Here is a 22,199-nt window from a genome sequence, read left to right on the forward strand (position 1 = left end):
TATGTTATATGTTAAATATAAATTGGTTAAGTCAGTGGGGAAGGTTCTACCAGATGGAGTACAATATTGGTAAATGTGAGGTTATTCACTTTGGAAGATTATTATTTAAATGGCAACCGATTGCAGCATGCTGCTATGCAGAAGGACTTGGGAGTACTTATGCATGAATTGCAAAAGTTAGTTTGCAGGTGCAGCAGGCTATCAAGAAAGCACATGGAATGTTGGTCTTCATTTCTTGAGGGATTGAATTTAGGAGGTTGTGCTGCAACTGTACAGGGTACTATTGAGACCAATTCTCATCTCCTTACTTGAGAAAAGGTGCACTGGCTTTGGATGTGGTGCAGAGGAGGTTCATCAGGTTGATTCAAGAAATGAGGGGAGTTATCCAATGACAAAAGACTGAGTCATCTGAGATTGTACTTGCTGGAATTTATAAGAATGAGAGGGGATCTTTTCAAAACATAAAATTATGAAAGGCATAGATAAGATAGGGGTAGGTAAATTGTTTGCATTGGTGGAGGAGACAAGAAACAGAGGACATAGCCTCGAGATTCAGGGTAGCATATTTTGGATGGAGTTAAGGAGGAACTGCTTCTCCCAGAGTGCAGTGAATCTATGGAATTCATTGCAGTGAAATCTGTGGAATTCAGTACATTGAAGCAGTGGAGACTATCTCAGTAAATATACTTTAAAAAGTTGGATAGATTTTTACATAGTAGGGGAATTTAGGGATATGGGGAAAAGGCAGGTTGGTGGAAATGAGCCATCAGATTCAGCTAGTGAAAAGCAGAGCAGGCTTGAAGGGCTGGATGGCCTACTCCTGCTCCTGTTTCTTATATTCTTGTAATAAGTATTTCAGTCGTGAGCTATTGAATGGTGGAGCAGACTCAAGAGAGCAAATGGCCCTTTCCAGAACTTATTCTGAGTCTGGTCAATTAATTTTGTTATGATTTGACTGAAATTTTGTATCAATGGGAAATGAAATCCCAAAGGATTTACATTTGAAAATATGATTGAAACATTCCATGTATCACTTTTGTATGAAAGGAATTAATCAATATTTCCATTAAAGTGGGAGCATATGGCCACAAAACATTTGACCATGATAAAATAGATTTTTTTTGTCATATGCATCACACAGTGTACGTGTGCATCGAAATTCTGACTTGCTGCATCTGTACAGGCACTTTGTTTAAAAAAATACATAACAATACCAAATATTTAGTTAAATTAAAAAGACAATAAATACACAACAAAGATACATTTTTATAAATATTGACAGTTATCTGAATGCAAAAAATGTGACAGCAATAGGGCAGAGTTCTTTTGTGGTATCAAAGCAGCTTCTGATATGTGTAGCGCGAGAGGTTCAAGAACTGATGGGGATCCTTTGTGATGTTGACTGTCTTCCCAAGGCAGCACCTCACACAAATGCATTTAGTGGAGGTTGGAGCTATGATAGACCTGGCTATGTTTGATTCTTCTTGAGCCTTCTGCATTCCTGAGCTGTTTAATTCTGAAACCAGGCTGTGATGCAGTCCTTTGTATACTTTCCACAGTGAGTTTGATAGGGTATTTGATGACATGCCTTAGAAAGTAAAGGTATTGTCATGCCTTCTTCAGGCCAATTCACCTACTCTATTTTATTGAACCCCATCAAAATCCTGTTTCCTGCCAAAGTCACCAGCAAAGTTCCTGGCCACAAAATGTAACCGCTCTTAGGCAATCCCTTGGCTAGCAGTTTGTTGAGATTAATGACTGGGATGAAGGATATTAATTCCGCTCTGCAAAGGATTATATTTGGGGTACGTAAATATTTGTGGACCCTTTGTTCAATTCTGATTTCTGTTGTTGGCTGTGAGGAGTTTGCATGTACTCCCTGTAGGTGCTCTGGTTTCCTCCTTTGTGTTGGATGATGGGTTAGTTGGCATCTATAAATGATCCTGAGTGTGAGAATCTGAGAGCTGATGGGAGGTGGGGGAAAACACAATGCGATCAGTGGAGAAAGAGTGCCTGATAGTTCTTGTGGACTTGTTGGACTGAAGCGCTGTTTCTGCCCTGTCATTCCAAGTCGTATCTCATCCGACTCGTCACCATCCCGACCCCCCTCGGCTGATCTGCGGGTGGATGGTTTCCAACGACCACTAAATCTGAAAGTTCTCAATAGTGTCCAGTTCCAACAGCTGAGCGAAATATGACATTTCTGGAATCAAATCAACTCCGCTGGGGATTTGCAATGCAGGCGATAGATTTGTTTAAGTCGTTTTGCTTGTGAAGAACCGCGGGGCATCAGCAGGTTACCCCGAACTGAATGGATGTGAAGTTTACCCCTTGCTGGAAGGATGTGGACGTTCATTCAATGGGGAATTATTTTGCAATGCGGAGATCCTGAACTGCGCAAAGTGCACCTGCAGTTTTGTGATTCTTGATATTACCCAGTTTTGAACCTGACCGTTGCATTGTCATAGAAATCAATGGGAAACCCTGCTCCCCGCCCCCCCCGGTGCACACCTTGGTGCCTCAATTCCCGGGCAGAGAGACGGCCGGAGCGAGGCTCCGGGTTGGGCAAGCGTGCGCATGCGTGCGCCTTGCTGCTGGCGCGGCGCGGGGAGGGGAAGGGTTTGCGCTTGCGCCGACTTGACTTTCAGGCTGGAGTGGACGGGACGGGAGGAGGGTTCGCGAATGGTGGTTCGGCGAGTGTGAGGGCGACCCGACCCGACCCGACCCGATCCGATGGGCAAAGAGCAGGAGCTGCTGGAAGCGGCGAGGACCGGCAATGTGGCCGTGGTGGAGAAGCTGCTCAGCGGCAAGCATCGGCTGTCGGCGGGCGCCGGTGGCGGAACCGTGTCCCTGCCGCAGCTTTCCAACCTTCTCAGGTGGGTTTCGGCAGGAACTTGGGACTCGAGCGAGGAGCAGGGTGAGGAGGGGGCGGCTGGGCCCGGGCTGGGCTGGGTTGGGTTGGGCTGGGTTGGGTTGGGTTGGGGGGGGGGGGTCGCATCACATCGTCTTGTGTGTGTGTGTGTGTAACCACTTCGCATTTAGAAACAAATGCAGATAGGAAACGGGTTCAATGTCAGAAGAGAAGTGACTGAGGGAGGAGGAGGGGAGGGGGAGGAGGGAGGGAAGGAAGGAGGGGGAGGAGGGAGGGAAGGAAGGAGGGGAGGGAAGGAGGGGAGGGAAGGAGGGGAGGGAAGGAGGGGAGGGAAGGAGGGGAGGGGAGGAGGGAGGGAAGGAGGGGAGGGAGGGAGGGGGGAGGGGAGGAGGGGAGGGGGGAGGGAAGGGGGGAGGAGGGAGGGAAGGAGGGGAGGAGGGAGGGGAGGAGGGAGGGAGGGAGGGAAGGAGGGGAGGAGGAAGAGGGGAGGGGGAGGAGGGAGGGTTGGGGAGGAGGAGGGGAGGGGGAGCGGTTTTGGTTTCTTGGAGTGACAAGAGTTGTGTAATCTGCCATGAGTAATAAATGTTGAAGTTGAAGGCGTGAGGAAATGGTTGTAATCCTGGTCTCTGTAACTTGCTGCTTTGCTTTCCATGCTTGGTAATTTATATGTCAAGGTCGTTGACTTCGTGATCTACTTTTTTTGTAAAAAAAGGGGAGGAATTATTTTTTGTTGTTGTTGGGCTTGCACATCGTTCACTCGCAGCGCTGTCTGCGAGATTGCCGGAGGGTGGGGGGGGGGGGGGGGATGGAGCAGTTGAATCTACTCTTGGATCTGATTGAGGTTGACGCTCCACGCCGGCACACTGGGTCTCCCTTGTATTGTTGAAATAGGAAATCATTAATTTAATCATTCTCCCCCTTTGGACCAGCTTACCACAATGTGATTTCAGTGTTGCAGTTAAAATAAATAAACCGAGAAGGACAAACACAAACAACCAAAAAAAAAGAGAGCGAGTGATAGAAAAACACACTGCTTCAGTATCTAAATAGAGACCAAAAGTGATCATTTAAAAAAAAGTTTTCAGAGGGAGCTGGATTCATCTTGAGATGAATCATTGGGGCATTTGTATTTTCATAGTTTTTTTAAAAGCTACTGCAAAGGCTTCAACCAGTTGGTTCACATAGGTTTTAAGGGCAGTGTTGTGGTATTAAATGTAAATGGTGTTGGTATTTTTGTGTGTTTAGACCAGAAAAAATTGTGTTTTTCTACCACATCATCATAATGTGGCTTTGGGCTTTGGGTTAGTTATGTTATGAATTTTCTTTGAAACTGTTGTATTTTTCACATAAGATACATGGAAGCGTTTCACCATTTTGACAAAGGGATTTTGTGGAGTCGACTGCTGGATAGCTTTTGGTTGATCATGAGTTTTGCTTTTATGTGAGTCTGTCTGTTTCAGGATAATTTGAGTCCAATATAAAGTTAAGTCCAAAATATTTATTAATGCTGGGGAATTGTTATTCTGTAACAATTTTGAATCTTGATCTTTAATCACTGTTTAATTTCTGGGTGAAAATTCAGTTTGCTCCCTCTGTCAGAGCACATGAGATCAGCTCATCCTGCTTCTGACATTTGCACCTGTATTCCAACAATATTCTGAATCTGCACATACATTTGTTAAAAGAGAATTTGTTATTCTAGCTTGGTGTACCTCACTGCAAAAATGACAGGTGTGGAAAGGCCATTGAAATTTAAGAATTGAAGAATGGTTTACTTGTTTGCATCACAAGAGGCATATTCGTTATTTGCTGTGGTGAGTCGTGTTCTTTGGTTAGTTTATTTTAATTCTAGGATCCCAAAGCCAGCCATGAAATTATACTGATATGAGTTAGCCCTATTTCTTGTGGCAAGGATGATAAAATCATGGAAGTGGGGTTTTTTTTTTTTGAAGAAAATTATACTGATATGAGTTAGCCCTATTTCTTGTGGCAAGGATGATAAAATCATGGAAGTGGGGTTTCTTTTTGAAGAAAAAATATATACATCATTTGATGGGTTAATATATGAATTTGAGGTGCAACACTAATAATGCTGTTTAGCTGGTTGAAAGAGATTGTGGTCACATTCGAGTGAAACACCAGAAACAACAGTTATTGGTCGATTCCAGTTTTGTTTTATTAAAAACTCAAAGTATTTTGAAATTGCGTGACATTTGTTTATAAAAGTGTGATTTGATCAATTCTTTGATAATGTTACATTGGTTCAAAATTATTACAATTGTCAATTTAATCTGATCCGTTAAACAATTCTTCACACGTGTGTTGAGTTGGGTAAATGAAGGCCCTACTGGGTGGGAGTCAGTAATACAAATTTTAAAAAAAGTGTGTATCTGGAGAGGAAACTATCTTTAAGTCTTTCCAAATTATTTTGTTTCTCCCATTGCTGAGGATGTGCCATCTTTAGTATTTATAGATACATAACTTTTTAATAAAGATTTCATGAAGATTCTGAGGTAATATTAATTTTGAAAGGTATACTTTGTTTTATATAAAATGAATGAGCAAAAACATTCTCTGTTTTTAGGCTGTATATGTTGTGCAATGCAGTGACATGAGGAGGATTCTGGTTTTGTATTCATGGTCAACTGGTCTTGAGTTCTGAACAAAGATCCCTAAAAATACATGTCTGCTCATATGGTTGTTTTTAGAAGGATAACTTTGTTTTCTGTGTGAGATTGTCTACAACACGAGCTTCAGTAGCTAAAACCATCAGATTACTCCAAGCAAAAGACTATAGATGTTGGAATTATGAAATTAAGCAGAAAGTACGATAAATACTCCAGGTTGGCAGCATCTGATCTGAGAAAAGGTCTTCAGCCTGAAATGTTAACTTTCCCTCACTGCAAAGGCTGCCTGACTGTTTTCACCAGTTAGTTTTGTTTGTAAACATGATGCCGAAGTTATCCTTTCAACATCAACCATTTTTAAAAATTTTTTTATTTTTCACACTATGAACCATACTGACCAAAATACATACAGACATTTTTCTCTTGAATATATACAGTGTCATTTTCTCCCCTTTCCCCCCCCTCCCTTCCCTCCCTCCCTCATCCCCCCTCCCCATTTATTCAAAGTTCAATCTATATGATACATTAAACCTGTTAAACAATGTAGTCACTTAATAAAAATAAACAAGAAATTTGAGTCTTCTACTTTTACATACTGGGTCAGTTCATTTCGTTGTCTTCTCCTTCTGTCATTTTAGGTGGTGGAGGTCCGTGGTAGGATTTCTCTATTGTGTTTTATGTGTGGTTCCCATATTTGTTCGAATATTGTGATGTTATTTCTTAAATTATGTTATTTTTTCCATTTATTTATTTCTATGTGGCATTGCTGTATTCTCAGGTTGTCTTCTAATTTCCAGGTTGACATAATACATTTTTTTTGCTACAGCTAGGGCTATCATCATAAATTTTTTTTGTGCTCCATCCAAATCGAGTCCAAGTTCTTTATTTCTTTTATTACTTAGAAGGAAGATCTCTGGTTTTTTTGGTATGCATTTTGAGATATCTTTGTTCAGAACTCAAGACTAGTTGACCATGAATACAAAATGACCTGTCTGAAAAATACATAACTGATGTTTCGGGCTTGAGCTCAGGCCTGAAACATCAGTTATGTATTTTTACTTTTGCTATGTAAAGGACATTGCTTGATCTGCTGAGTTTCTCCAGCTTTATGTTTTTACTTTCTACTCATGGTGTAAAGGAGAAAGACAGGGAAAAGGAGGCCAAAGTCGAAGGGTTCAGAATATGTCAGAGGAAAAAGTGGAATAGAAATGTTCTTTGCAGTTGAGAATTTGGTAGATACGAGGTACCAGGGTACCAGCATCTTGGTGGCAGGAGAGGAATTTGGAAACGGGGGAGGGAGGGGGAAAGAATCTGTTTGTTGCTATCAATTTTGGAGCAACAGCAAGAGAATAATGAACAGATTCATTGAGATAAGCAGCAGAATCTGAAAACTAAATACAGAAATTACTGCTTGAGCAAATTGGCAGATTTGATCCAAAGCCATTTAATAGATTTGTGAAAAGGGGCTGGTCTCCATAGACACCAAGAAGTAAGGACTAGAAATGAAATATTCACTTTTTAAAAAAAATATAGAGTCAAAGGGAAAAGTGGAGTTGGATCAGCTATAATAAGCGTATACAGAGCCGTTGTCATACCCACACTCCTGTTCGGCTCCGAATCATGGGTCCTCTACCGGCACCACCTACGGCTCCTAGAACGCTTCCACCAGCGTTGTCTCCGCTCCATCCTCAACATCCATTGGAGCGCTTTCATCCCTAACGTCGAAGTACTCGAGATGGCAGAGGTCGACAGCATCGAGCCCACGCTGCTGAAGATCCAGCTGCGCTGGATGGGTCACGTCTCCAGAATGGAGGACCATCGCCTTCCCAAGATCATGTTATATGGCGAGCTCTCCACTGGCCACCGTGACAGAGGTGCACCAAAGAAAAGGTACAAGGACTGCCTAAAGAAATCTCTTGGTGCCTGCCACATTGACCACCGCCAGTGGGCTGATAACGCCTCAAACCGTGCATCTTGGCGCCTCACAGTTTGGCGGGCAGCAACCTCCTTTGAAGAAGACCGCAGAGCCCACCTCACTGACAAAAGGCAAAGGAGGAAAAACCCAACACCCAACCCCAACCAACCAATTTTCCGCTGCAACCGTGTCTGCCTGTCCCGCATCGGACTTGTCAGCCACAAACGAGCCTGCAGCTGACGTGGACTTTTACCCCCTCCATAAATCTTCGTCCGCGAAGCCAAGCCAAAGAAAGAATATGCAAGGATAATGCCAGTGGAAGAAAGTGATTCAATTGTTAGTAAATCAAATCCATGTGGATCATGATAAATGGTAATAAAAATTATTATTATTCTGGCTAGGGGAGCTTCTAGTATGTTGGGGGTCATGGAATAAATGGGAAAATTAGAGCTAGGGAAATGAGTAAAAACCAAACTTATTGTCAGAGCACATACATGACATCACATACATCCCTGAGATTCTTTTTTTCTTGCGGGTGAGGCAGAATTACCACTTATTGGTAGTGCACACAAAACTACTCAACCTATAGATGTAAATAAATGTGTACAAACTGTGCAATACAAAGAGGAAAAGAAAATCAATAAAGTTCCAAAGTTGGAGTCCTTAAATGAGTCCCTGATTGAGTTTGTTGTTGAGGAGTCAGATGGTGGAGGGGGAGCAGCTGTCCTGCATCTGGTGGTGCAAGTCTTGTGGTACTTCTTTCCTGATGGTGGCCATGAGAAAAGTGTGTGTACTAAGTAATGTGGATCCTTGATAATTGCTGTTGCTCTCCAATGCCAATGTTTTCTGTAGATGTTCACAATGATGGGGAAGGCTTTCCCTGTCATGTCATGGCATGTGTCCACTATCTTTTGCTGGCTTTCTGCTCGGGGGGCATTGGTATCTCCATACCAGACTGTGATGTACTCGGTTAGCATGTTTTCAACCACACATCTGTTGAAATTTGCCAGCGTTTCCTATGTCACATAAGCAGAGATTGGTTAGAAGAGGTTGATGAAAGGTTTTTGGTTTCTTTTGAATGTTCAGATTCTTTTTCTAACATTGTGTACATGAAGTTGATCAAGTGCTTCTCTTTTTAATCTCATTAATGTGTTGAAGAATGTGGGATGGAGCACAGATGTAAATGATAAAAAAATGTTTATGAAAATGAATTTAAAGTAAATATCTGAGAAGGGAAGAAATTTGATTCATGATCAAATTGGTCGTGAGCAGTAAAACCTAATTTGTGGGATTATGGAATTTGAGGAAAATACCAATAATGGCAAGTTGTGTGTTGGAACATTGAGAGAGGAACATTATTGTCAATGGAGAGGCTTGCAAAAATAATTCAATGAAAATTTGAGAGGAAGAATACCCAAGTGGAAAAACAAATTGTGTTGAGTCTGCAGAGAGATGTGGATCGGTTGGGTGAGTGGGCAAGGGTCTGGCAGATGAAATGCAATGTTGATTAATGAAAAGTTATTCACTTTGGAAGATCAAATTGCTATTTAAATGGTGACCGATTACAGCATGATGTTGGGATTGCTTGTACGTGAACTGCAAAATGTTAGTTTGCAGGTGCAGAAAGGAAACTGCACGCATCTCCTTATTTGAAAAGATATACTGGTTTTGGAGAGGTACGGTGAAACCCTGTTCTAAAGCAATCATTGGGGGTCCATAAAATCTCATCGTGAAAATTGCAGGGTCATGCTAGATCAGGGTTTCACTTGACTTGCATTTTGTCTGAGGTCCCCGCTCCTGCTGACAGCCTGACACCTGAGTCCAATGACTCATCACGTTATATCCAAATGCGCGTTCAATCGGGGCACGTAGAATTAGGGTTTCTCTGCAGTTCATCAGATTAATTTTGGAGATGAGGAAGTTAGCCAATGAGAGGAGATAATGTCTATACTCACTGGAATTCAGAAGCATGAGAGGGGATCTTAGAAAAACATAAGATAATGAAAGCGACAGATAAGTGACAGTATTTCAACTGTAGGTGAGACAAGAACTTGGGGACAGAGTCTTAAGGTTTGGAGCGGGAGATTTAGGACTAGGATGAGGAAGAACACCTTTTCTCAAGGTGTAGTGAATCTGGGGAATTTTTCTGCCCAAAGAAGCAGGAGAGCTATCTCATTAAATATATTTAAGATGCACTAAATGTTTGCACAGAAAGGGAATTGAGGGTTATGGAGAAAGGCAGGTAGGTGGAGCTGGGTCCATGGGCAGATCAGCCGTGGTCTTACTGAATGGCAGAGCAGGCTCAATGGACCAGGTGGCTGACTCTTATTCAATTTCATGGATATGGACTTGGTGAATGAAGTCAAAGAATTAAATTGAAATGGAAGTGTAAAATTGTCTCAGAATTTGATGTAAATTCGAAAGGTGAGATGAGAGCTGGCAAGGGATGAACTGGATACAAACCTGGACAATAGTGAAACAGCAAAAAAAAATACATCACTCTGAATTGGTATTAACAGGATGCAAGATTTGTTTGACATAATCACAAAGTTTAAAATAAAAGGAGAATACAAAATTTACATTGAATAACATCCTGTTTTAATGTCTCCCATAGCCTAATTAATATGGTAGGACCATCTGGATATTGGGTATGAATAGCAGGATGGATGGCTAACTGGTTAAAAGTGAGTACGGGTGAATCAATTCAGGGCCAAGATTTTCAAAGTTTTACAACTGAAAAACAATTTAAAAAAAATTGTGCCAAACTTGTATCAGACCTTGTTTGGATAGGATTATTATTTTCATTCAGCCATTCAGCCATCTATATATTTAAAAAAACAATTCTGTAGAGTAATCACAAATTAGATTCAACAGGATGAGGTCACTTCTCTCCGATAGCAGCATTACCCGTAGATGTTCTCAACAGTGGGGAGGGTTTTGCCTGTGATGTTCTGGGCAGTTTCGACTACCTTTTTGGGAGGGTTTTATGCTCAGGGGTATTGGTGTCCCCATTGCCAGGCTGTGATGCAGCCGGTTAGTCAAAATTTGCCATCCCACTACCGTGGTAGGGAAGTGAGTGCAGTTACTATTTCAAGGGAAATGGGACTCAGAAAGCTGAATGGTCTTGTGGTGGATGTCTTCCAGTTCAGGTGGATTGTACTCTCAGGTTCTGACACAAAGTAATGGTAGATTGTTGCGGCATTAGTAATAGCCTTTCAGGAATCAATAGATTCTGGTACGGTGCTGGAGGACTGGAAAATGGCAAATGCCACCCATTATTCAAGAAGAGAGTGAGGCAGCTGAAAGGAAATTATAAACTGGTTAGCCTGATGTCAATGGTTGGGAGGATGTTGGAGTTGTTTGTCAAAGATGAAGTTAGGAAGTACTTGGATTCACATGCCACCATAGTTACCTTAAGGGAAAATCTTGCCTGACAAATCTATTGTGATTCTTTGAAGTGACAAGTAGGCTCAACAGTGGAGATGTAGTGGATGTTGTGTATTTGGATTTTTGTGACAAGGTGCCACACATGAAGCTACTTAACAAGATAAGAATACATGGTATAACAAAAATATACTCATGTGGGCAGAGCAGAATTGGAATACAGGGATTATATTCTGGTTGGCTGCCAGTTGCTAGTGGTGTTCCACAGGTGTTGGGGCTGGTTCTTTTTATGTTATATATTAATGATTTAGATGATGGAGTGAATTGATTTGTGGCCAAGATACGAAGGCAGGTAGGAAACAGGCTACAGTCAGACTTGGGTTTAGAGAATGGGCAGAGGTGACAATTGAAATACTGTACAATGTCAGCAAGTGTATGGTCATGCACTTTGGTAGAAAAAAAACAAATAGATCATTTTCTAAATGGTGGTGGGGGGGGGGAAATGTTGAAAATGTCCAGACGCAAAGGGTCCTGTGAGTCCTTGTGCAGGATAGCCTGAAGGTAAACTTGTATGTTGAGTCGATGGTGAAGAAGGCAAATGCAATCCTGGCATTCATTTCAAGAGGAATAGAATATTTCTAACCGTGGAGTTCCTAAATCTAGACAGAGGTGGGAACTGGATTTAAATATCTCAAAAGATTTGAAAAGATGGGTAGATCTTTGTAGAGATGATATGATTAACACTATTAATGTAAAATATAGATTAGTATATCTTAAGTTATATCTTGCACCACAAAAATTGAATAGATTGAAATCAGACTTAACAGACCAATGTTTCAGATGTGAAGATTTACATTCAACTTGATCCTGTTCCAAGGTAAGATCCTTTTGATTGGACTTGGTAAACCTTTTGGAACAAGCTACAGGTATCGTATTTCCACAAAATGCAGATTTATTTTTATTAGGAAGTATCGAAGGAACAAGATATTAACTAAAGTTGTCACTATCCCAATTAGAATTTGTTAAAATTGGAGTGGCAAGGAAATGTATTGCTGTTAATTGGAAATCAGATACGTATGGTATCAAATCAGATGGCATGGATATAACTATATTTTATTTTCATATGAACTATTCTGGAGGTTTTGGGGGGGAAATATTTTGAGGGGGAATGAGATGCCATCATGTATGCAGTTTTAGTTTGATTTTCTATTTGTAATTTGTATTAATGTATCAAATTTGACTACTGCTTGTATGGAGAAAATTTTAAATAAAATATTAAAAAAGAGGAATGGAATATTGATGTTGAGGCTTTATAAGGCACTGGTGGGAGCTCACTTGGAGTATTGTGAGTGGTGTTGAGCTCCTCATTTAAGAAAGGATGTGATGACATTGGAGAGAGTTCAGAGGAGGTTCATAAGGAAGATTCAGAAAACGAAAGGGTTACACTAGACAACAAATTTTTTCCAAAGGTTTGCTTCCTGAAAAAAGAATCGGGGATTATGATCGACAACTTCACTGAACACAGATAATTTCAGATTTACTGTATCACACATTGCAAGTGAGAGAAACATCACGTTAACTTTGATTGAATTTAGCATGCTTAATTGCATAATGATACTGACTCATTGCAGGAGTTCAACTGACCTAAAAGATATTTTGCCACAGTTTGTACTCCACTACTGACGCGTCTTTTGTCAGTGTCTAACAATAGTCGGCCAGTATCAATGGATTCCAGACGCCCTAATGCAGGTACAGCTTTTCCATGGTCACCATGTCCTGGTCAAATCTTTTAACATGTTTGTCACTGAGTGCACCAAGATCAACAGGGAAGAAGTCCAAATGTGATTTAGCTTCATGGTTTTGTAGGGTTGAAGTAGACATATTTTGCATGTTTACTGCAATATTTTGTGGGCTTAAAATATGATAGGAAATCACAAAAAAAGTTATATATAAAAATGGTACATGATAGGAAAATGTAAAGGTGATGTTCTCAATCAGCAGTCCAAAATCCATGAAATATAATGTCCAGGCAGAAAAATCTTTGTTGTCCAGTGTTATGAGGAGCGTTTATTTAGAAGAATGAGGGGGAATCTCATTGAAACTCATCTCATTGGGATAACGTGGTTGGCATAGCGTTTAGCACATTGCCTTTACAGTGCCAGCGATCAGGACCATGGTTTGAATCCTGCGCTGTCTGGAAGGAGTTTTTCTTCCCATGTCTGCGTGGGTTTCCCCTGGAGGCTCCGTTTCCTCCCACTGTTCCAAATGATTGTAGGTTAATTGGGTGTAAATTGGGCAACGCGGACTTGTGGGCTGAAATGGCCTGTGACTATGCTGTATGTCTAAATTTAATCATTTTGGTGCCCAAGAAGCACAAATTGAGTTGCTTCAATGACTATAGCCCAGGAGCACTCACATCCACTGTGATGAAATGTTTGAGAGGTTGGTCATGGCCAGAATTAATTCATACCTCAGTGAAGATCAAGACCCACTGCAATTCATATACCGTCATGATCGCTCCACTGCAGGTGCAATAATACTAGCACTCCACTCATCTCCATGAAGGTCACTTAGACAATAGCAACACTACGTCATTAATTCATTAATTGCAGCTCAGTTTTTAACACGATCATGCCCTCAGAGCTACTCAACAAGCTCTAAAACCTGGGCTTCTGCATCCCCCTCTGCAATTAGATCCTTGACCTTCTCATCAGAAGACCACATTCAGTGCGAATCGGAAACAACGTCTCCTCCTCACTGACGATCAAAGCACACACCTCAAGAATGTGCTTCGCCAGCTGTTGTACTTGCTCTGCACCCATGACTGTGGCTAGGCACATTTTAAAAGTCATCAACAAATTTGCAACTGGAATCCTGCTGTAAAACAACACATTTTGTGGCCTGTTCATGACAATAAATTCTGAATCTGAAACATCTATATGTCTCAATAAGGTAAATCTCAATAAGGTAAACAATCATGATAAAGGATCCTCATCAACTTGGCTGTGCTCTCTTCTTAATGCAGAAGGTACAGATTGAAGTCCTTCACTTCTCAGTTGAAGCGCTACTCCAGGATCTCCACCAATCTATCTATTCTATTGAAACAGTGCTTTTTGTTTTGTTGCATAATTAAATTTTGATTTATTGTCAGAGGACATATATGACATCAAATGTAACCCTGAGATTCCTTTTCCTGCAGGCAGAGCCAAATTACCACTTATTTCGCTGTGATGACCTGGGCTGTGTCCACTACCTTTTGCAAGGCTCTTCACTCTGGGGCATTGGGGTCTCCATACCAGACCATGATGCAGTCACAGTCATTACACTTTTTAACCACAGATCTGTAGATATTTACCAGCGTTTCCAATGTCATGCCAAACCTCTCAACTCCTGAAGAAATGGAGGTGCCGATATGCTTTTCTTTTAAACGGTCATTTGTGTGTTGGGTCCAGGAAAGATCCTCTGCGATAGTGATTCCAAAGAACTTAAATTTCCTCACCCTCTCCATTTCTGATCCCTCAATGATCACTGGATCGTACACATCTGGTTTTCTCTTCCTGAAGTCAACAATCAGCTCCTTGGTTTTGGTGACATTGAGTGTGAGATTGTTGTTGGTGCACTATTTAGCCAAGTTTTCAGTCTCCCTCTTGGATGCTGACTCATTGTCCCTTTTTATACAACTCACTATCATGGTATTGTCAGCGAACTTGTAAAGTGTTGTACACAGCCACACAGTAGTAAGTGTAGAGCAGGGGACTAAGAACACAGCCTTGTGGTGCTCTGGTACTGATGGAGATTGCAACTGTTAAAGTTATTTCTTTTCTCTTTTTAATTGATCCATCCATCATTGGGCCAAGGAGGTCGAAGTGTCTGATTTGTTTCAGCAGTCCTGTTTTTCAGGATGGAAGCATTTACCGTGCTCCCTTCCAACTTGTATTTAATAACCTGTATTTGGAAGTGTGGGTATGAAGATATTCTTGGCTCTTCCAGGCCATTTCTAAGAAATTGTTTTCAAAGATTTAAAAAGTATAGATGTGCATTTTTTAATCAAGCTTTAACTTATTAAAATATTCCACGTGTTTCATGGGTGTTATTGACACAGCCTAAGTTGAAATTGTGAAAATCTGATTAGTTTTAAAAGGGAACGTATACGTGGATATCTTCTTATCTTAGTTAAAGTTATCAGTTGGTGAGCAGAGGAAATAAGTGATGTGTCGAGTTCACCTTGCTTGATTGTGACATCTCAGAGTTTACAGACTGGATTTGAAAATCCATTGGGAGATGTGAAGTTAACTGAGCATTTTGTAATTTTTTTTTTTTTTTTTTTTTAACAATTAAAATATTTAATTGCCCGAGTCTATTGTTTTAGGAATGTTAGCTACATAGCTTGTTACAATAGAGTTTCACACAGGTGCTCTTCAATCCTTCACTTGTCAATTCTAACAGAAGTATACATTTGAAAATTTATCAAGTTAAAGCATTTACAGAATACTACAATAAGTTATAGCAGAGGCAAACATTAAGAACTCTTTCAAGGAGAATTGTGCATGTCCCACTCTGGCACCTCAAATTGTAATTTAATTTGATTATAGTTTTAGTTTCCAGACAAATTTTTTTTTCTAATGCATTTTCATCCAAGTATAAAAATTGTTTATAAAAAAGGTGGTCAAAACAAAACTGCTTAAATTGCAGGTGTCAGCTTAACCGTATCTTTTTAAACTCAAGGATGGACCTGGAAAGAAAAACAAGGTAGGAAATAGGATCCTGCCTCTCCAAAACCTTGTCACACCCCCTTCCTTACAATACCCAAGTTTACCATGTTATTTCTCCAAACTGATAACTTCATGATGAGACAATGTGCAAATGTTGCAAAACAAAATTCTGGGGAAGCTCCATTGAAAACAAACTTTTCCTATTTTCCAAATTTTGAAAGGAAAATTTCCAGCACACCAGGTTTGCATTTCGCCAAATACCCATTAGGAAAACACAAATGTACTTCCACCCTTGGATAATAGTATTTACAGCTCAATTTAATTATAAGAAAACCCAAAGATTTGTTACATAAAACTCCAGACCATGCTTCAATTTATCCTCGAAACTTGCACCCAACCATAAACATCCAACAGTGCAAGTCTCTCTTTCTTACCACAATCCTTGCAAAAAAAAAAAAGTACAACACAAATCACTAAATTTAAGCTGCAAAGGAAATACTAAACTTTATAAATTGGGCATGTTTGATCGGGTGCATGGACTCCATTCATTGCTTTCTGGATCATATGCTTCTAGGTTGTTCAGAAACTCATTGCCATCAAAGCCTCCCACAGCATAAAGGAGTCCATTCACTGCAGCAACTCCAGCATTACTCCTTGCTGATATCATACTTCCCATCATCTTCCATTCATTATTGGTAGGATCATACATCTCAACACAGTTGAGTGCACGGGTTCCATCAAAACCTCCAACTGCAAAAATCTTTCCATTGTAGATAGCTACTCCTGATCCACGGCGAGCCATGTTCATGGGTGAAACCAAAGTCCAAGTGTTGTTCTCTGGATTATAACGCTCCACTGTATTCAGGCAATTCCATGACTCTGCACCTCCAACCACATATAGGTAGCCATCCAGTTCACATACAGCAGCCTGATGTCTTCGTGTATTCAGAGGAGCACAATTTGTCCAGATTTTTGAGACCGGATCAAAGCTATCACAATTTTTTAATCCTTTTTGTCCATATGGATCAGAACCACCAACGATGTACAGTTTTCCATTCAGTGAACAAACACCTGCATTACAGCGATTGGTACGAAGCTCGGGCACTGGAGTCCAATCACGAGTGTTGGGATTGTAAGTCTCACCGCAGCAAAGTTCATCCGAGTGGCCATTCGATCCTCCAGTTACATACAACTGACCCATGAGCACTGCCATCTGAAATCGTGCCCGCGGTGTCCTCATTGGAGCAATAAAGGTCCATCCATCTGTTGCAGGATCATAGCACTCTACTGTTCGCAAGCATTCCTCACGATTATAGCCACCAGCAACAACAAGCTTGCCATTAAGCTCTGCTGTTCCCAGACCAGAGCGAGCATACTGCATGGGGGAGAGGAGTCTGTCATCTTCAGCCTGAACCTCAAAACTTATACTCTTCACCAGACATGGAGTGGTGACAGGCGAACTGTGTGGACTGTTGCGGCCATGAAGAAAGATGACACATAGAACTCCATTTAGAACAGCCAGGCACAGATATGTCATACTTGATGTTTTCTCAGAGGCAATGATTTTCCACTCATGTTTGTTTGTTTGCACTTGTGTAGACAAATTTCCAGAGGTGCTGCTGTATATCTGATGGTTACTGCTCTCCCGCGGAGACTTCTTCTGTACAAACTGAATGTGGTCATCATCAATGCCAAACACTTCAGCCTGTCCATCTAGTACGCTCCCATCAAGCAGTTTGTGATCAGCAGAGTAGTACAAGGTTTGAACCTCTTCCATCAGATCTTCCAGGTTCTTTCCATTCTCCCAGACACTACGTTGCACCCAGTTGATTACCTTTGTGCAAACTTTACCATTGCTTGGCAAGCAAACATTTTCTTCCAATATTACCTCCAACTTTAATCGTGGAAGTTTTAAGAATTCATCCTGTTCTGAAATTTCCAACAAATTCTCTTGAATGCAGCTGTCAATCTGACTTAACAACCGGGAGTCTCCCATTTGACTGGCAAAGTTACGATAAGAAATACAATTCTGGACATCCATCCTGGTTAGTATATAATCACCACATACCTGTCTCACTCTGTCCATCTTCAATTTTTTGGCAGCTGAATACACATCTTTAACAAGCTCTTTATCTGCCTTTAGCTGTGCAGTGTAGGCATAATTCATCAACACTTCAACTGCAGCTGGATTGAGGTCATCAAATTTCACATGAGAAAATCCATGGGGGTCACTGTCATTATTGAAAATTTCAAATAAATAGGGGCTGCAGCATGCAAGGACAGCTCTATGAGCCAGCATCTCATGTCCACAGACCTGGAGTCTCACATCACAGAACTGTCCACTTTTTCGCAGAGCATTGAGCTTGGCCACAGACGACTCGATGAAATTTTCATCTTCAAAAACTAAATATCCATTAGGGATCATTTCCTTTTCTTGTGGGTAGAGAAACTTAACACTTTTAATTCAGAAAATATTGAGGGAATAGATTTCAAAAAGCGAAGGCACTTAAGTTTGTAAGAACGCTGAATCCAACTTTTTTTTTTAAATTCTGGAAACCAAATGATGTAATGTGTAGGCGGGCAATGATGAATCCAATAAAGGGAAGCCTCAAATGGTGGTGAGTAAAATTAGGCCTGCAACCAGTGAAATGGAGTCCCAAAATTCACCAAGGCTATAGACGTATGTTTCTATTGCGATGGTCTTGCATATTATCCTTTCTAGGAATGAAACGGACGATATGAACCATATTTGATGAAGTAAATGTTCTGTCCTCTGCTGAGCGCCCTCACCCCGGTGAATTACAGCAGCAACGCACCACCTCCAACCGAGCATTTTGTAATTTGAGGCATTTGCAGATGCAGAGCTTCTGTACAGTCAGCAAGCAAAAAGAATGGGCAGTGAGATGAAAAATTGTTAGTTTTGATTAATGTCATTGGAACACTAATTCACTGCTACAGATTTGCTTGGATACACTGATCGTGGATCACCTGATGTAAATTGTTCTGGCTGTTCCGAGTCACAGCATTACCTGAATAATGCGATTGTCATACAAATTGACAAAGACGTGTGCCATTGTGTTTCTCCCTTAATACACTTGTCCAGTCTTATTTTTTGCATTGCTTTACCAGCATCAACTATTCATGGTGATAGTGAGTTCCCATTGTTTCCACACTTTGGAGAAATATATTTCTTGTTAACTTTGTCAGTGATAAATTTGTATTTGCAGGCTCTGCTTTCTGAGTACCTGACCAAATTCATAATCTGAGACTTTGGATCACTACTCAATTTCCACTTCAATTTGTCTTACCGTGTTGGAAGTTTCTGTACTGCAATCATTCTAATTCACCTTTTTTTGCAACTCAATGGTGCCTTTGTATCTCCAGGGATAAGAGGTTAATTAACCAGTAATTAAAAAATAATTGTTATGAACCTCATGTAATGAGCAGCAATAGATAATGAAACAGTGTTTAATTTTAAAACACTAGATTTATTTCTAACTCCTAAACTATAGTCTTAATTTTTAAACTATCCTTAACACTAAATCTATCCCCAGCTATGTGCAGGTGTCTAATGTATGTGTGTATGATATAGCTAAACCATTACAGTCCAGGCCAAAATCTAGAAAATGACTAGTCGAATTCAGTCTTTCAAGTTCAGTGTTTAAGCAGAGGCCTTTTGAAATTTGATGCCCAGAATGAATGTTCACTGATGGGGAGACTGGAGTTTTGGCTGCGACAGTCTCATGAATTCACCTTGTGTTGCCTTTGAAGAAAAGTCCATCCACACGAGCTGTGGTCATAACGCTCCTGGTCCTTTTGTAGGCAAGTCTCGAACTGAGCACCATCCACAAAACTTCCAAGTCTTTCCAAGTAACTTCACTGTTAGTCACAATCAAAATGCAGCACTTTGCATCCCAAAAGACCTTCGTGGCACAGGTCAATCCACCGAAATGTCCCAGTCATTCACAGAGCATGTTTGCTCTGAATTCCATAGAATGTCTGGCCACAAGAGCTGATTCAAAGGCTGCTTTCTCTTCAGCCGTCAAAATAGTTCTCCCCTGCAAAAATCACAATGTCTTTGCAAATGTATCGAATCTGGAACAGACTGTGACAAGCCTTCCCTCAGTTCTTCCAATGTATCGATTTGTTGCTGGGCTGTGACTTGTGCTTGTGTGAAATGTTAAATGTTAACTGTAACCATTCAGTTCCTCCTGCCTATAGAGTGATAATCCTATTTTACAACAACGGGAGCTCATAATAATTCAAACAATAAGCTCACACCTTTTGGACAAAAAAACTTTGCAACATCAATTGATTGAATTTTAAATGCTCTGGACATTTCACAGATATTAAAAGTTGTGGGAGAAGATAATGTTTTTTTTTACGATGCTCAGAAAGTCAAATATTCTATTCCTGTCATTTATTGGACAGATTTAACAGTTGTAATTAAGATGTAGTTTGATTAATTGTAAAGTTAACAGTAATGAGAAAAATGCAAAAACTTCTGCTGAGCAGTTGGAGGTATACTGTGAATAGCTGTGAATTGGACAGGAAAGAAAGGCAATGCTATTTTAATCATAACAGCTGGAAAGGTTTGACCTACACCAGTCAACGAAAGCAAACGTGCATATACAGCAAAGCAGTTAAGCAGACAAATGATTTGCAGGGCTTCATTTTCAAGGGTACAGAAGCACCAAGGTGAAGTTGTCTCTAGAATGTTAACGTATTTGCTTGCATCCTGCAGAGGGAATTCAGTAGAGATTTGTCAGACTCTTCCTGGGTAAGAGGACTGTTCGTTAAAATTTGAGAAAATGAGAGGCCATTATATAAAAATTGTGTAAAATTCTGTAAGCACTTGATAGGTTGGAATGCTGAGTGGATGCTTCATGAACTGGGGATGCCATGAATGTGGGACCACTGTCTCGGAATAGTAGATAAGCAATTTGGGACTGAGATGGGAAGATATTTCTTCTTTTTTGAGGTGGTGAACCTAGTGAATTCTCTTCTTGCATTTTCAATCTTTATATTAATCATATTATATGTAATCAATTCATGAGAATAGGAATACATAATGAAGAAGAAAAAAATCCCTCAATGTAATTACATTACTCCACAATTAACAAATACATTCTTATCTCCTCAAACTGAAATCTTCAAAAAAAATTTTTCAATGATATAAATCCACACCTAATCGGAGGGAAAAAAAAAGACTGGGCAGCCTATCCTGAGAATTTATTAATAAAAATTAATCATCTAGTTTTCGCCAACAAAGAGGAAAAAATACATACAGTCCAGAAGGGAAAATGATTATACTAAGTTATGTGGAAATAATTTATAAAAGGTTGCCAACTCTTCAAATTTAACAAAAGTATCAAATGTACAACTCCAAACTTTCTCTAAACTTAAACTTAACACAATTTGAGAGAACCATTGAGTCAAAGTAGGTGGATTAGAATCTTTCCATTTAAATAAACTAGCTCTTCTAGCCAACAAGATAGAAGAGGCTACAACCCAATGTGTGGAAGTGGGAACTTGTCCTACTTCTGGAACTATAGTTCCAAAAATAGCAGTTAATGGGTTAGGTTGCAAATTAATATCCAGTATAGCTGACAGTCTTAAAAATATCTATCCAGTACCTCTCCAACATAGGGTACGACCAAAACATATGAGCTAGAGAAGCCACTTCTGATTGAATTCTCTTTTGTTGAATGTTGCTAAAATGTTCATTTACTTTTTTTGTGTATTTAAAATGTTTAATGTTTTCCAATTGTATGCATGTTTCTGTCATGTAAAATATTGGTATTTGCCAAAATGTGCCTTTATTGTTGCCTTGTTGATTTGGTATCTGGGAGAATTAATTAGTGATTGCGCAAATGTTATCTCAGTGATCTACTTATATTGATGAAAGCATGCTATTTTAAAACAAAATAGCTTGTTGAAGTGTTCAATAAAAAAAGTTATGTTTTAAAGTATAATTTGCATGACTTTGTTTTTTGTTGTTCATGACTTTCTCAGCATTGACTGTTCACTCATGAACAACAAAAAACTTGAACTCTCCGTTTCTTTATGCGAGTTTAGACAGCATACTGGAAGTGTGGTAATTAAAGAGGCAGGACTTGGAATGTTCATCATTGATACGTGCTATTCATTAGCCCATTGTTCACGGAATGCCTGCAGTTAACTTTAGACTGCAGGTTTTCCTTGAAATTTACTAGGGGACTAGGAGTAAAATATCAGAGCGGGAATTGCAATAATTTCCTGGAATGCAGCGACTGTGTAGTTTTTAAAAAAAATAAAATGCACAAGTGAGGGAAATGTTCTGCTATCTGCATCTGTACAAAGTAGAACCATGACCTTGATGTGTACATTGTTGTTCTATATTACATTTTCTGGCATCTTACCACATCATTTCAGAAAGGCAGGTGAAAAACCATCAACAAACCCATTAATTTAAAAATAATGTTCTTTAATGGGAATAATTTCAATTCCCCATCAATTTAATTATATTCTAAAAGAGTTGTAGTCAAATAGATAGGAAGCGATCAGTTTTTGAATCAGTAGCCCTTTCCATGCTGGCTAACCAGTAAACCGTTCAGTGAACCAGTTAAAGAAGCTGTTTTCTTGTCCATTGTTAATTGGTTCTCTGCATTCTTTCACACTCAGTTATAAGGCATCCCCAGGGATAGGGG

General features: G+C 40.1%; 2 protein-coding genes across 25 annotated transcripts in view; one reads left to right on the forward strand and one right to left on the reverse strand.

Annotated features, from left to right (window-relative positions):
- The first annotated feature begins 2,619 nt into the window (after positions 1–2,619).
- Positions 2,620–22,199, forward strand: part of LOC138764999 (ankyrin repeat and SAM domain-containing protein 1A-like) — a 335,613-nt gene continuing 316,033 nt past the window's right edge. For 18 of the 24 annotated variants that reach the window (XR_011358405.1, XR_011358406.1, XM_069941579.1 and 15 more), the window contains exon 1: positions 2,620–2,876. Coding sequence is in view for 21 of the 24 variants with exons in the window: in XM_069941579.1 (XP_069797680.1) it covers positions 2,734–2,876 (143 nt within the window). In the remaining 3 variants the exon portion in view is untranslated. Of the gene's footprint in view, positions 2,877–4,595; positions 4,687–22,199 lie in introns of those variants that run through there. The other 6 variants (XM_069941574.1, XM_069941591.1, XM_069941593.1 and 3 more) reach the window with 3 other exon arrangements.
- On the reverse strand, positions 15,133–18,331 carry LOC138765000 (influenza virus NS1A-binding protein-like). The gene has a single exon (XM_069941595.1). It carries the CDS (start codon positions 17,933–17,935, stop codon positions 16,016–16,018), a length of 1,920 nt encoding a protein of 639 aa, XP_069797696.1. The 5' UTR covers positions 17,936–18,331; the 3' UTR covers positions 15,133–16,015.

This window comes from Narcine bancroftii, chromosome 5 (assembly GCF_036971445.1).
Source record: "Narcine bancroftii isolate sNarBan1 chromosome 5, sNarBan1.hap1, whole genome shotgun sequence".
Lineage (NCBI taxonomy): Eukaryota > Metazoa > Chordata > Chondrichthyes > Torpediniformes > Narcinidae > Narcine > Narcine bancroftii.

Coding starts and splice junctions, on each gene's coding strand:
- LOC138765000 (XM_069941595.1), bottom strand. CDS start 17,935: ATGATCCCTAATGGATATTTAGTTTTTGAAGATGAAAATTTCATCGAG.